We start from the raw sequence: 15,700 nt of genomic DNA on the forward strand, positions 1-15,700 counted from the left end.
GCATTGTAAGAAATGTCAACCATCGCTTATAGCCAAAGCGCCACCATATTACACTGGCTCACTCACCCTTTAAACCGGAACACAACAATATCAAGTACTGCTGTTTTGCGGTAGAATATCTGATGAGTGGGTGGTACCTACCCAGACGAGCTTGCACAAAGCCCTACCACCAGTAAAAAGCCCTACCGCCAGTCTTCTTCAGGGCATCTTCAGGGCCTTGCATCATAAACAATATAAGTCGCCATTATCAATCACGATTAACATGTATTTGTTACAATTATTCCGGCATGAGTTGATTTAGAGTGATTATAACTGGTTAAACTGGTTTAAGATAGTTTTTCGTAAGTTAATAAAAGCGGTTATAAAAGCAAAATTATTTGTAATTGATGATGAGAAGATAGTAACTTTAATTAATGTATCACATCAATTCGGAGTTACTATCTTCTCATTCCAAATATCGCAGTGTCTGAAGTCGAAAGTCTTCGACCAGTGTGAGTTGCCAGTGATGACTTATGGATCAGAGACGTGGTCGCTCACAATTGGCCTCATAAGAAGGCTCAAGGTCACTCAAAGGGCAATGGAGAGGGCTATGCTCGGAGTTTTTCTGCGAGATCGAATCAGAAATGATGAAATCCGCAGGCGAACCAAAATAACCGACATAGCCCAAAGAATTGCTAAATTAAAAGCAATGGAGCGGCACATTGCTCGCACAACCGACGGCCGCTGGGGCAGAAAGGTTCTCGAGTGGCGACCACGAACCGGAAGACGCAGCGTGGACAGGCCCCCCCTACAAGGTGGACCGATGACTTAGAACGAGTCGCGGGAAGCCGTTGGATGCGGGCAGCGCAAGACCCGCCAACGTGGAAATCCTTGGGGGAGGCCTTTGTCCAGCAGTGGACGTCTTTCGGCTGATGTGATGATTTTGATGATAATGTGATATATACGTGTTATGCGTACGTATACAACGTACGCTATGTTGTTCACTGTACCTCTGACAATGCGAGGCAAAATTTCATGACGATCGGTTGAGTAGCTAAGGCTACTTTTTTTAACGCTGGAAAAACTCGTTACGCGTTTCCTCCACGGGAACAGTGGGGGGTATGTGGGGCTCGCCAGTGTCCAAGGAACGGCGCCCCGAACGTCGGAATACCCACTAAAAAACCAGCAGTACCTTTTCCGTCTTAACGAGGAGCGCCACGGGATCGCTTTCGCATGCTACCGTGACGCTCTATCTAAGTCCACTAACCCAACCAACCAAACTAACAAATTCACTTTCGCTTTTTCGCAATTGTTGTAGGAATTTTAAATACAATTCTGATGATGTAATCGCCTTGAATCGTAAATAACATCAATCATAAAGTATGATTATGGCTTAAAAAAATGTATTCTCAAAGTTGTTACATATTTATTAAACTTTATTTAGACAGACGAAGCGTTGACATAACGACCCAGTTTAGACTGAGGTCTGTAAAAATATGCAAAAGATACGTTTGAAAAGTTTAAGCTCTTGTGCCAGTGATTTGAATATTACACCGTGACCGTTAATAAATTGAGTTATTTTACTCTATAAAATTGTTAAGTTAGCGTTGACGTTAACTGCGACTTGTACGGGATTCCGATTATTGTTAATTAACCACGCTGTTTTGATTCCATACAAATCCGTAAAAAAAATTTGGTGTGATTGCCAAGTTACTCACGAGAATTGATACAAACATATGAGCTCATGTACACGCACACATTAACGCACTTACAATATCAAATACGTTGACGTCATCTGACGCTCGAAACCTTACGGGTAACTTTGTGAAGGTTTCTATTGCATGAAAAAAAAGGTTATTTTTAATTGATTTTTATGTGTACAACGACTGCATATACAGTGCAATTTGTACGATTAGTTATGGAGATATGATAAAATATTTCAATAAAGGCCTAATAAAGACAAGGGACGTAGAATTAGATGTATAAGAACAGGACGGAGATGGCCCAGTGGTAAGAACATGTGAATCTTAACCGATGATCGTGGATTCAAACCCGGGCAAGCACCACTGAATTTTCATGTGCTTAATTTGTGATTATAATTCATCTCGTGCTTTACGGTGAAGGAAAACATCGTGAGGAAACCTGCATGTGTCTAATTTCACTGAAATTCTGCCACATGTGTATTTCACCAAACCGCATTGGAGCAGCGTGGTGGAATAAGCTCCAAACCTTCTCCTCGAAAAGAGGAGAGGAGGCCTTTAGCCCAGCAGTGGGACATTCACAGGCTGTTACGGTTACGGAACAGGACGGATAGATATTTTAAGAAAGTTCTTTGTAAGTTCATAAAAGCGTTTTTAAAAGCAAAATTATTGTTATTTTTATATTCACTTAATACTAATTGTATTATTATAATTAAAAAAGTAAACCGCAAGACCATTAAAGAAATAAACCTGGTAACCTGATGTAGAGTTACTACCATTTTAGACACCAGTCTCCACAGTGCGTGCTCTTTAAATTTTTAGAGAAATAATATAAATTGATTCTATATTCCTTAATTTAAATTAAGAATATGTAAATTCAATGGTGCTTGCTCGGGTTTGGATCATCAGCTAAGATTCTCGTCGTCTAACCACTGGGTTAGCGCGGCTATACTATAATAATATTTATATAAAATATAATAACATTTATTATAATAAAATTTACACATAGAATTTGGAGCTAGTTACTAATAATTAACGAATATCTCATACATATTCGGATATTATAATCTAAATAATATTTTATATAACAGTATTTATTGTCCATTCGTGAGTTTCTAATATAACCATTAATTAACAAGTAAAATTGTTTCGATAAAAAGCAGCCGATATGTCTTTATATTTTCTATTGTTTTTTTTAAAGGCAATAGTAAGGCGGACAAGCATATGGGTCACCTGATGGTAAGTGGTCACCAACGCCCTTAGACATTGGCATTTTAAGAAATGTTAACCATCACTTACATAGCCAATGCGCCACCAACCTTGGAAACTGAGATTTTATGTCCCTTGTGCCTGTAATTACACTGACCCACCTGACTCACCCTTCAAACCGGAACACAACAATATTAAGTACTACTGTTTTGCGGTAGAAAATCTGATGAGTGGGTGGTAGCTACCCAGACGAGCTTGCACAAAGCCCTACCACAAGTAAACTTGTGGAAGTCATTGACCTCAATCTCAAATTATATCTCATTATTTCTATCGAATGTAACTTGATTTTATTGCTAGCCTGAAATGCTAATGTGTTACCGAATCTCCACTCATTAATCACATGCTGGTTTCGTAACGATGTTTTGCTGTCAAGTACGTTGTTACTCATGTAATTAATTACGTTAATAATGTAATGTACTTTCAATATACTTAAGAAATTCTTAAGTCGGGTGATTACCTGCTCTCTTATTACTTGGCGTTAATTTGAGCAAACTAGTTTACACAGTTAAGCGTACGTGGGAATGTAAAAGTTGGGGTTGAACAAAATTAAAAGGACAATTGAAACTTTTAAAAGGTGAAATTAAACTGACAATTTAAATTTGTCAGTGTCAATTTTTTTTAATGTGTATTTGTTTCTAATAATGTCAGTTTAAATTTAATATGCATAATTTGTTTGCATACGCTTTTTTGCGCAAATTATACTGCGCAAGTAAGACTTGCGTGTAACTCGACTATTACATAATTGAGAAGCCGTATGAAGTAAGAATGTCGATTACTTTCGCTCATTTTATGTAATATTGAAAATTGAATACAGAGTTTTAACCAAATGATTAATGTATCATACAGTATTGATGTCTGCAAGTCAGTGGAATTTCATAACAGTGCGATTTATGAGGCATTTCCTTCCTTGCTCAACCACTTTGTGAACCATATTTTACCGACAACTTTTCCGAATCCGATAGAAGTCTTCAAGAAAAGATCGTACTCATTTCTTAAAGGCCGCAATGCACTTGTAAACCCTCCGGTGTAGGTGTCCAGTCGCTGGTAGTCACATTCCATCAGGTGTACCTCCAGACCATTTGCCCCCTCTAACAAAAAAAAGTATTAAATTGTAAATTCATTTATTTACAATTTGTTTTTATAAACTAATATTTTATAATATTTTATGTCGATTGTCAAAAGTTTCCAAGTTTTTAATAATAAAAAAAAAAACTACTAATGCCATTCGACTTTTCATATTTTGTTATATAATTACTAATACTTGAAATAAAATTATATTTCCACACGTACGAAGTCACGATATAGAATAAGCACACACTAATAGAGTTAAGTATAAGTTGACTTAACTTGCATGAAACAATTGTGCTGTTTCCAATTAGAGTTGTTCAGTTATGTCGTCGACCGCACTTGTCATACAAATTGCAATTACATGTTATTTAATGTTTATTTAGTTTACATAGTATATGTATAAATGTGTATATATATTATAGCTCTGTATTTATTTTGTTGATTTTATATTTATATGTATGTATATTTTTAATTACTAATTACCACCTTCACGGATTTCTGCTTAGCTTAAAGGTTGACTGGCAGAGAATGCCTTCAGGCGTTAAGTTCGCCTTTTGTTCCTACTGCACATTGTGATGTGTGGTCAAAAAAGTTTTTTAAATAAATAAATAAATATACATTGACTGCCTCATTGTCTAATGTGAAACTTTTAAGGGCTGAATATAAATCCCGGGTTGGACTAATACAAATATCTTGTTTTTTTTTGTCAAAAAATTCTCAGACCAGTCTTTTGAAATTGGTTTGAGACGTGCCTCGAAAATAACGTAAGGCTGTATCTAAAACCTTTCCGGTCGTGTTATTCCATCGGATTATGAGAGTGAGGGAATAAAAAGTGCATTTTATTATACGCGCACACACTTTTACACAGTAATATGTTTTGATGTTGACCAGGTTTTCATCACAATATAATAATACCAATAACGTAGTGGTCTTGAATATAACTTTAACTGAGCCTTGAGGTGTCTTTATTTTCTACGATAAAAAAAACAATATATTCTTTATTCAATTAAGCTCTTGTACAATTAAATTAAATTTAAAGTAGTCCGGACACAACCGCAGACTTTTGTTGACACCAATTGAAACTCACTCATGCTGATTAATTATAATTAACCAATGTATATCGATGTATGATGGTAGCTTTTTTATTAATAAAGAAAGGGGGGTACAATTATGAGTCACATAATGGTAAGTGGACCGTCACCGTCAATGAACCTCCAACCTAATAATCAGAGTATTCGTAAAATATCAATAAAAGGCAGGGCTTATTGTAGTAGTCAGAAGAGTAGTTAGGCGCAGATATATCGAAAGAATAAAATTGTAATACGAACAAAAAATAAATCATTAATCTATACTAATGAACGCGAAAGAACTCAGTCTATCTTCTGTCTGTGTGTCACGCTTTCGCGGCTAAGCCACTGAAGTGATTTTCATGATATTTGGTATGAAGCAAGCTTGAACGCCAAGGACGGAGATAGGCTACCTAACATCTCCTCCCCCTTACCACGTGGGCGCCGCGGGTGAAAACTAGTTTTATATTATGATATCAATTGATCGATTCAGACTAATCCCCAAACGAAAGTCATGTCATAATAAACATCCAATTATAAAAGTTAAACCATGGCCTCGACCACGATGTGAAACTTCACGAATTTCAATCAGTAACTTGTATAGAGAATTTCATACGAGCGCTGTTTTCATATCCTACAATAGACTTTATATTATCCAACAATGACAGACAAAGTGGATAATGAATTTTACAACTCGATTGGAATACAGTTTCATAGTTACAATGTTGTGACTTTTTAAGCAGTTTGAAAATGTAACAAGTGCCATTGTTAGCCCACATTGTCAAATTCCTTTACTTATTAAACGGTCATAGAGATAATATTTAATGAATTTGATGTTTGAGTATTTAAACACAAAACAATGCAACGGAATTTTTAACTAAGATTAGTTTAAACGAGATGGCCCAATGGTAAGAGCGCGTGAATCTTAACCGATGATCGTGGGTTCAAACCCGGGCAAGCACCACTGAATTTCATGTGCTTAATTTGTGATTATAATTCATCTCGTGCTTGACGGTGAAGGAAAAGATGTCGAGGACAACTGCATGTGTCTAATTTCACTGAAATTCAGCCACATGTGTAGTCTACCAACCCACATTATAGCAGCGTGGTGGAATAAGCTCCAAAACCTTCTCCTCAAAAAGGGAGAGGAGGCCTTAGCTCAGCACTGGGACATTCACAGGCTGTTACTGTATTAGTTTGAATATAACTATTGGTTTTAAGATATTGCTTAAGAGAAAATTAAAATTGTATATTTAAACATTCACTTGTATAAAACATAAAACAAACAGTAATCCTTTAAAAAAATACGAGTTCACTACATATACACAAATATATCCACATAGAAACAAGATATCATTCTAAATTCAAACACATTCGAAATCTGCGGAATGTAAATCGTGGAGTTTTGTTTTAAAGTATTTTTTGAAAATCGAACGTTATTCGTTATATTATTATAAATGTTCATTTGTTTTCGAATTTATAAATGGAATAAGTACAATTGTTTCATTCCACGTGACAATAATTGACACATTTAATTTGCGTGTGACACGAAAAATATTGAACACGAAAAATGTCACAACACGATAACTATTAATAGTATATATATTTATATATAAGCTAATATATATATGATGACTGCTTCGTTGATCTAGTGGCTTGATGTAAGGCCGCAGACCCGAGGGTACTGGGTTCAATTCCCAGGTCGGGCCACTAAAAAGTTGTTGGGCTTTTCTATCAGAAAATTCTCAGTAGCAGCCCGGAGTCTGGAAGTTGGAAGTGTGTACACTCCCGTGCAATGGAAACCACGTAAAGCCATTGGTCCTGCGCCTAAAGTCTTTCTGGACGTGTGATTGCCATCCCATCGGATTATGAAAGTTTATTTTTTATAGTATAGGCAGGCGAGCGACATTGGCATTGTAAGAAATGTTAACCATTGCTTTCTTCGCCAATGCGCCACCAACCTTGGGAAATAAGATGTTATGTCCCTTGTGCATGTAATTACACTAGCACGCTCATCCTTCAAACCGGAACACAACAATACCGAGTACTGCTGTTTTGCGGTAGAATATCTGATGAATGGGTGGTACCTACCAAGACTAGGCACAAAGCCCTACCACCAGTGAAATTAGGGAGATAGGGATACAGAGTGCACCTGTGCTTGCGCACATACTTGTGCACTATAATATATCCTGCGTAGTTGGCTAATCTCTTTTGAGATTGGACGCCGTGGCCGAAATCGGTCTGGAGAACTTTATTATATATATAATAGTATAAAAGGACGTTGGTATATCTACATAACACCCACTCATCAGATATTCTGCCGCCAAACAAGTAATGCTTTGTTCGGGATTGAAGGGTGAGTGAGCCAGTGTAACTATACAAGGGACATAACATATTACTTGCCAAGGTTTCTGGAGCATTAGCAATGTAAGGAAGGGTTATATTTCTTACTTTGCCAATGTCAATGGGCAGTGGTGATCACTTCCCATCAGTTCCATTTATCTGTCGGCATGCTTATTTTATATAAAATAAAATAATTATGATTTAACCGATGGTAATTAATTAGCAATTATATATACATGTATTTTTTTCACAGATAAGATTTTAATACGTCACTAGATGGCGTTACAGTACTTCAATTTCTATACCGTTCAAGCAATCACCATTACGTTTAGTATACATTTGAGCAGCGCAGAGCAGAGCTGCAGTAATATTTTAGCGCAAGTCGTATCGGATATATAGGTTACAAGTAAATTAAGAGAGGTTTAGCAAGAGCTAGTATTTTATAATATTAATATTCATATTTGAGTATATTCTAAACAACATTTGTTACTTTATATTCTAAGATAAGACTTGTTTTGACGTAAAGTATTTTTCAATTATACTCTTGTTTTATCTGCAGGGCTTGCAGTTGCTGAAATAGTGCAGATATATATCTGAAACAAAACCTCTCTTATTGCTTCCACTGGTGACAGAGCTGGTACATTTTTGGTACAGAATCGGTATTGCAATGCAACGGGGAATTTTGTTAGCATTCTTGCCACCATTCCACGCGGTCATGATTTGTATAGTAGCTATTGTTTATTTTGTTACGTAGACACTTATACAACTTTTCAGTATGAATAATTCTTATGTTAATAAATATATTCGAAGTTAATACACTTATATGTATATGTTTTAATAATAATTAGGATTCCGAGTTATTTAAATTGTTCTTTTATCGAAATTGGTTTTGCAATTGTTTTGTTAAACATTAATGCAGAAAAATAATAACGTTCTAATTTTAATTTTTTTTCGAAAATAAGAATCAAATATACCTATTTCGTAGGTATTTTGAAATAAGCAAAAAAAAAAAAACGATAAGCTAAAATTTCATATGATTAGATGACGCTGATTGTTTTTAAGTCAGTTTAAGTTACCTTTTTTGCTGTTCATAGTTTATAGATCCGTTAAATTTGTATTAATAATGATTTATTGAAAGATTATGTAAGATATATATAAGAATTATTTAAAGGTTATATAATTTATATATGAAATGCGTCTTTCTAATATAAATTTGGATACCGCGTCCACGATGCTTACGCTAAAGAAAATGGAACTGAATGCAATCCTTGATCTAAATCAACACCGCAGAACACCGTAGTGGTTTTTTAATGGTTTTTATGACTATTTTCAAGTTGTAATCCCTTATCTCGTTGTTTGCATTGACACCGTTATCTATGTGCTTAGTGCGAGATTTTATTACTTAATCCGTAGCGTTGATGTTAACTATGTGGAATGGAAACAGCGCCGTCTAGTGACAATAATAGGAACTAGGCACACTATTTAGTAAACGCAAAATTAATGAATTTTGCGTTATTAGTCTATGCGATATCGCATCGACTACATGGGATGTTATCGGGAATATAAATAATATAATTACCTATGTATTTTTACTATTGCATACAATATGATTATCACTGTGATCATTGTACGTGACTAACTAAGGTAAGGTACTTTTTGTCTGCCTGGGTTTGAGCGAAGTGCACAGTTACACAGGTGCAGTTTCCTGTTAGTTGGCAGTGCAGTGCCGGTGATATTTGTCCCTGTATAATTCATTCATGGCCTTCGCTACGTTTATTTGGTTACTGTATGAGCAAAGTAATATAATACGATAGGTATCATTACTTAAACTATATTTAAATTTAGCTGAATTTGATTGTAATTCTTCGAATATTTTTCAAACGATATAAAATGATATATACCGTAACAGCCTGTGAATGTCCCACTGCTGGGCTAAAGGCCTCCTCTCCTCTTTTTGAGGAGAAGGTTTGAAGCTTATTCCACCACGCTGCTCCAATGCGGGTTGGTGGAATACACATGTGACAGAATTTCAGTGAAATTAGACACATGCGGGTTTCCTCACGATGTTTTCCTTCACCGTGAAAATGATATATACTTATATATAATAGATAGCGCTTGACGATTCAAAGGTACATGTAAAAGTCTTTTTGAATAAAAAATATTTTAATTTTTTTGATTGAATAAATATCTGTTTTATAATACTTATATATTAATTACATATTTCATCTATTTTTATTTGTCATAACAAAGTCTGTAAAAACTCAGCTCAATTATTTGGATAGAACTTAAAAAAGTGTTGCAATATTTAATGGGTAAATATATACAAGCTTAAAAACAAAACACCTAAATGTTTTTAATGTTAAAGTTCAATAAAAGTATCAAAATTTCGGATATTAATCAATATTGTTTATCAACTCCAGTAATTTTGATAGTTAGATCTCACTAGGGATTACATTTCCAAACAACCAGATCTTAAGTCTTAAGCTATCTTAAAACTGTCCGAAGGCATGATCCTCTGAGTTTCGGTAATAGTGATTAAGACATTTAATTCGTTCAAATTATCTTCAATTTATTGTTAGATCTCCAGACCTGTCCTATTGGCCGTGTATAAGGTGTATCATAAAATCGAAATTTTAGGATGACTAATTTTAAAGGTTAATTTGAATTGACTTCTGGTGGTTTTATATCCAGCACTATATATTATTTAAATAGGTAGGCAGACTGGCAAACGGTTAAGGTGGTTATTTTAAACCACCACCCATAGAAAAATGAAATACCCTTAAAGATTTTAAGCTTCTCTTACATCGTTGCGTCACCAACTTGAGAATCAAAATTATGTCTTTTGTGCCTGTAGTTACAATAAATCTAAGTATTTATGTTATAGCTTAAAATTATAGCTGATTATTAAATAAGTAGTAGGTTTTCCACTTACTTAACGGTTGTTCTACCGTACCGTACCGTAACCGTAACAGCCTGTGAATGTCCCACTGCTGGGCTAAAGGCCTCCTCTCCTCTTTTTGAGGAGAAGGTTTAGAGCTTATTCCACCACGCTGCTCCAATGCGGGTTGGTAGAATTCACATGTGGCGGAATTTCAGTGAAATTAGACACATGCAGGTTTCCTCACGATGTTTTCCTTCACCGTAAAGCACGAGATGAATTATAATCACAAATTAAGCACATGAAAATTCAGTTGTTCTACCGTCAATCAATAATATTAAAATTTTTGTGTTCCGGTTTTTATCTTTAATTACCGGTATATGTTTTATGGTTCTTTCAGAGTCGGTGAACTTATGATGAGATAAGTCCTCTGCTTCTCTACCATCCTAAGATAAAATTTACCCGAGTTCTATTTTCAAACAAGCCTGCTAAATTAGCTTACAACATTTCTTGGGCTTCAAGCTTTAGCAATATAAAATGTTAAAAGTTAAAATTATAGATATAATAATTGGCTTATGTAGATGCGTTCATTTTAAACATTGTCACATGTTACTCACATGACACACCCCAAGTGTAATAAAGCGCCTTTGGGCTTAATACATATTCACGTCAATCCGTTGAGGCTGTAACCTTTCACGTCGCAATACATTTTGCACATTTTCTCTTCTAGCTTGGAAGTTATTGTAGACGATAATTGGTTGAAATTGGCATGTTCTTTACTGGGTCGTCTCTGCATTGTATCTCATTATAAAATGTGTAATTTTCGTTATTACTATTATTATAAAACCGTTGGTCATCTGGTTTTTATTTCATTTGAATATTTATTGTCATCCAGTCTGCAAAATTGGATTGGATCCAATATGAACATATGTGCGTATATATGTGAAAGATTCTTTCATTATTATACATCTGATTATATTTTAATCAGCATGTACATATATTGTTTACATAAAAATATCTTCATTAATACGATTTACTTGAAATTAAAATTTTATTTCCTGAGAAGTTTCAGTTCATAGCCAAAATCTCTATAAGAAGTGGTAGTCATGCCTTACATCGTCAGTGGTTGTCAACAAGAGAATCTAATTTATTATAACCTTTGTACGCGCTACTAAACTGGTACACATACCCTTTATAATGAAAAACATGACAAAGAAATACATTACCGTTTCTCTATTAGCTATAACATAAGGATTTTTAATAACCTAGTAGAATATATTTTACTCCATGATGTTTTTAGTTTTCCAAGAAAATCAAATAAGTCGTTAATGGATATTGAATCAAGCTGCCTATATAATAGAGTTCTTTCTACAACAAAGCCGTTAACAAAATATACAAAACTTGGCCGAGTGTAGCAAAGTTTGGTTCATTAATCAATTTCTGATTCATTCAGGTGTCGGGAAGTTTAAAGACAATTAAAACTGCATAGACTCCAACTATAAAGTACATTCTTCAATTACTAAATGAATTATGAATTAATAGTATTGTTCTGTTATTGTTAACGAGTGTTTTGTAATAAAAATTAAAGCGACGAGTTCGTTAAAGTCTCTTTTAATTCGAAGCAGGAAAGTTCTAAGCGCCCATTAATTTTTAATGCGTTTTAATCATCAGATATTTTACCGCAAAACAGTAGTACTTGAAATTGTTGTGATCGGTTTGAAGGGTGAGTGCGTGTAATTACAGACGCAAGGGACATAAAATTTTAGTTCCCAAGGTTGATGGCGCATTGGCTATGTCAGCGATGTTTGACATTTCTTACAATTCCAATGTCTAAGGGCGTTGGTGACCACTTACCATCAGGTGGCCCATATACTCGTCCGCCTTCCTATTCTATAAAAAAAAATCATACCATATTATTAAGGATATATATAATAGATGATCAAATTACTTCCTTGGCACAGAACAGCGCGTAGAGAGTGCTATGAATCACGTTTGTAGGTTCGCTTTTACTACATACATGCAGTAACGCACACACATATACGTGTATATACATGTGTGCGTTACTGCATGTAAGGAGATGACGATAGGGAATTGTGATAAGATGAAAAGAGCGAGCGTGCTGTTGATTAATGTGTTGCCTAAAAGATATATGAGCTGAATAGTAATTAAATTATACTAAATAATGAAGCATTTTTTTTGTTTTTGGCTTGTACTATGGAAACCAGACAACTGATATACTACATATGCTATTTTTATTTTGTAAATACATACTTATATAGATAATTACAACCAGACTTAGGACAAACTTACCACACAAATGACCGTCCTGGGTGGAAATCGAACCCACAATCATCGGCGTGAAAGGCAAGTATCTATTAACCACGCCAACCGACCCGTCATAGCATTTCCAAATGAACTTTTAAAACAATATGTATAATATATGTCAACTACAAGTATACATAGGCGCAGATTCATAAATTAAAAGTAACAAATAATCATAACCATTTTTTTAAATATGTTTAAATTAAATTATAAATTAATGTCATTGTTTTAATAAATATCAGTAAAATGTATATAAAGATATCATAATAATTGAAATTAGTAAAAATTGTAATTGAAACTAATCATGCATTTTATAATAATTAAATAAATTATTTCTAAAGATTGAGGGAAAGTCATTCAACACATGAGTAATAATTATACATTTACACTTTTAAACATTCAAGGAAGTTGTTATAACTACGCTATTGGCTTCTGTAAAGCCTGCGAACACCCGCCAATAGCTTGGCCCCAAAAATACACGAAATGTTCTTTGTATGTATCATATTTGTAATATATATTTCTTTGTATATAAACGTTTTTTTATAGACCTTTACTCTATATGATAAAAAAGAATCTATAGGTTCCATTTCATTATTGATTCAGCGAGATTTCTTTTAAATACGATCGATGACATCGAGTTGTTGTTAGCTTGATTTTTATATTTGTCATACTACATGTATTAATATTTTACATATATAACGTGGCAAAAAATAATTGAGTCCTATTTCAAACAGTGATTATCACCAGAACCATCGATTTCCTTTAGTTAGTTTAGTTTTGGGTTTACCGTATCCATTAATACCATTCACACTAATACTTTAATATCCCGTATGGTGGCAAGAAACTTATTTTCCAGTATCCCACTCCCAACGTCATCCTATAATGTAGGACGACCGTATAAGGAAAGTCAATTTTCTTGTACTATCATAAAACATATTGCACCAACCCTTATAAATTGAATAAGTGCCAGCGAATGATGATAATTTTATTACACTCAAATAAATATTTTTAAAGACCGCCTTTGAAAATGTTTCATAAATAACTCGATTTAATCAGGCCAAAGGTGCAAGCATTTTGTAATTGTAATACGCTCTCCTAATACTTTACATTTGTGTTCTAGTAAAAGTAATTTTATTCAGGCCATAATTATACTGGGTTAAAAAAGGATTACCACGATATATTTCCAAAGCTTTGAGATTTATAAATATTTTATCATAATCACTATACCACCCCAAGTAATCCGTCTGCCCGTTACCAACAAGCCAGCAGTGCTAGTACATTTTACGGCACGCCTTATGCTTTTTTTACAAATATTTTATGTAATAACTTCGTCCTGGTATAAATTGAAATTTTAAAATTGCAGTTTATAGATACGGAAAATGCTTAAGCAAAATACGTTATTTATTATGTTAAGAATTAATTTTACGTCACAGCGTCAAACTCAAAATTCCAAAAACGTTTCAAAAATATGCTGAAAACAAAACTTTTGTTTTAAAAATGTTTGTAGACTAAATATAATTTGATTAAACTTGCAACCTAGTTATTTAAGCTTGGTTTAAAATATAAGATTTTAAACCAAGATATTTGGTAGTAAAAATTAACTAAAAGATTTAGGAACTGTATTAAGGTTCAAAGAGAATACTGGTTGCCAAGACTGGTTCATCGTCAAGCATCAATACTGTTCATTCAATTTAATACCTTCTGGGACAGTATACGCCTATAGACGTCAAAGCGATTACTTAGCTCTTGTGCATACTGTACTTGTGTACTATTCATCAAAGTGAGAATGAGTGTGCCAGCGTCGTTACGAACTCGAAGACCAGCGTATTCAAATTATTTTTTTTTTTAAATTAATATAGAAACTTATATATAAGCAGTATGAAGTCAAATTAAAAACTACCATCAGTTCCAAAAAGAAAATAACGTGACCTGAGAGCCGGAAAATTTGTCAAAGTTCTAAAACTGTTATCAATATAATAAAAAATTAGTCAGTAAGAGATCGTTTCATTCATAAGTCTCTTTATGAAAACATTTAGTTTTATCGTAATATTACTATGGCCTTTAATTTAATAGTCACGAGGCAGAACTTCTTAATATAAATGATAATGATAATTTTTATTCAAGTATGTTAACATATGAATTTGTTCCAGATAAAGCTCCTTCTGAAGCAACATTCCGCGGTGCTGAGTTTCTTTCATATGATTTGACTCAAACTGGCGGTGAACCAATTGTTAGTACACAGGACGCGATCTCCCTCTATTTCAAGACGAGACAACCCAACGGGCTTCTGTTTTATACAGGTACCAACGTTATATTCACTAATTTTGTTTTGTTTTTCTCTCTTGTTACAATAAATATACGTATGGTCTTTGGTCATATTTATTTTTAAGTTTATTTAATGTATGTGCATTTTGGTGATACCTTTAATTCGTTTTTTTATAGTTGTATTTATTATTATTTATTCTGTAAATATTTTTATTATTTTATTAATATTTATCATATAAATAAGAAGATTTAACTTGTATTATTAAAAAATATATGTAGCATTAATTTGAATAAAGCAAATATACCGAGTTTTGTCTGAAAAAAATAAAAGAATTTCTAGTATATGCGATTCAAGTATTAGAGTGTATCGTTATTTGTGTTATTTAGCATTTTCTGCAACGTCTGAATTTCTTCCATTTCTTAAGAAATTCTTGTAGAACTGGTGTTAACGCTTAAAATTGAAAAATTCTCGTAAAAGTAAAAATATTTTAAACTTTTCGGTACATAGTTTTTTTAAACTTTTGAGCATAAATATGCGATAATTCAGCAACTTTCAATTTTTGCCATTTACATATCTCATTACTTATCTTTTGATTTTCATTCAGGTCATGAGGCAGACTATCTTAACTTAGCTGTTCGAGATGGTGGTCTCTCACTCACTATGGGCCTTGGAAACGGCAAGCAGGAGATGCATATCAAGCCTTCGAAGACACGTTTTGATGATCATCAATGGCACAAACTTACTGTTAGAAGGCGGATTCAGGAGGTGAGACTTTTTATGTACTAAATACTTAAATAAAGGTCTTTAA

At 33.8% G+C, this 15,700-nt stretch overlaps 1 protein-coding gene across 6 annotated transcripts in view; it reads left to right on the plus strand.

Moving 5' to 3' along the window:
* LOC126776084 (neurexin-1) overlaps positions 1-15,700 on the plus strand; it is a 194,486-nt gene that overhangs the window by 150,634 nt on the left and 28,152 nt on the right. For all 6 annotated transcript variants that reach the window (XM_050498358.1, XM_050498359.1, XM_050498360.1 and 3 more), the window contains exons 6-7: positions 14,777-14,926; positions 15,497-15,657. In XM_050498358.1, coding sequence (XP_050354315.1) covers positions 14,777-14,926; positions 15,497-15,657 — 311 coding nt within the window. The remainder of the gene's footprint in view (positions 1-14,776; positions 14,927-15,496; positions 15,658-15,700) is intronic.

The sequence above is a fragment of the Nymphalis io genome, chromosome 19, assembly GCF_905147045.1.
Source record: "Nymphalis io chromosome 19, ilAglIoxx1.1, whole genome shotgun sequence".
Classification (NCBI taxonomy): Eukaryota; Metazoa; Arthropoda; class Insecta; order Lepidoptera; family Nymphalidae; genus Nymphalis; species Nymphalis io.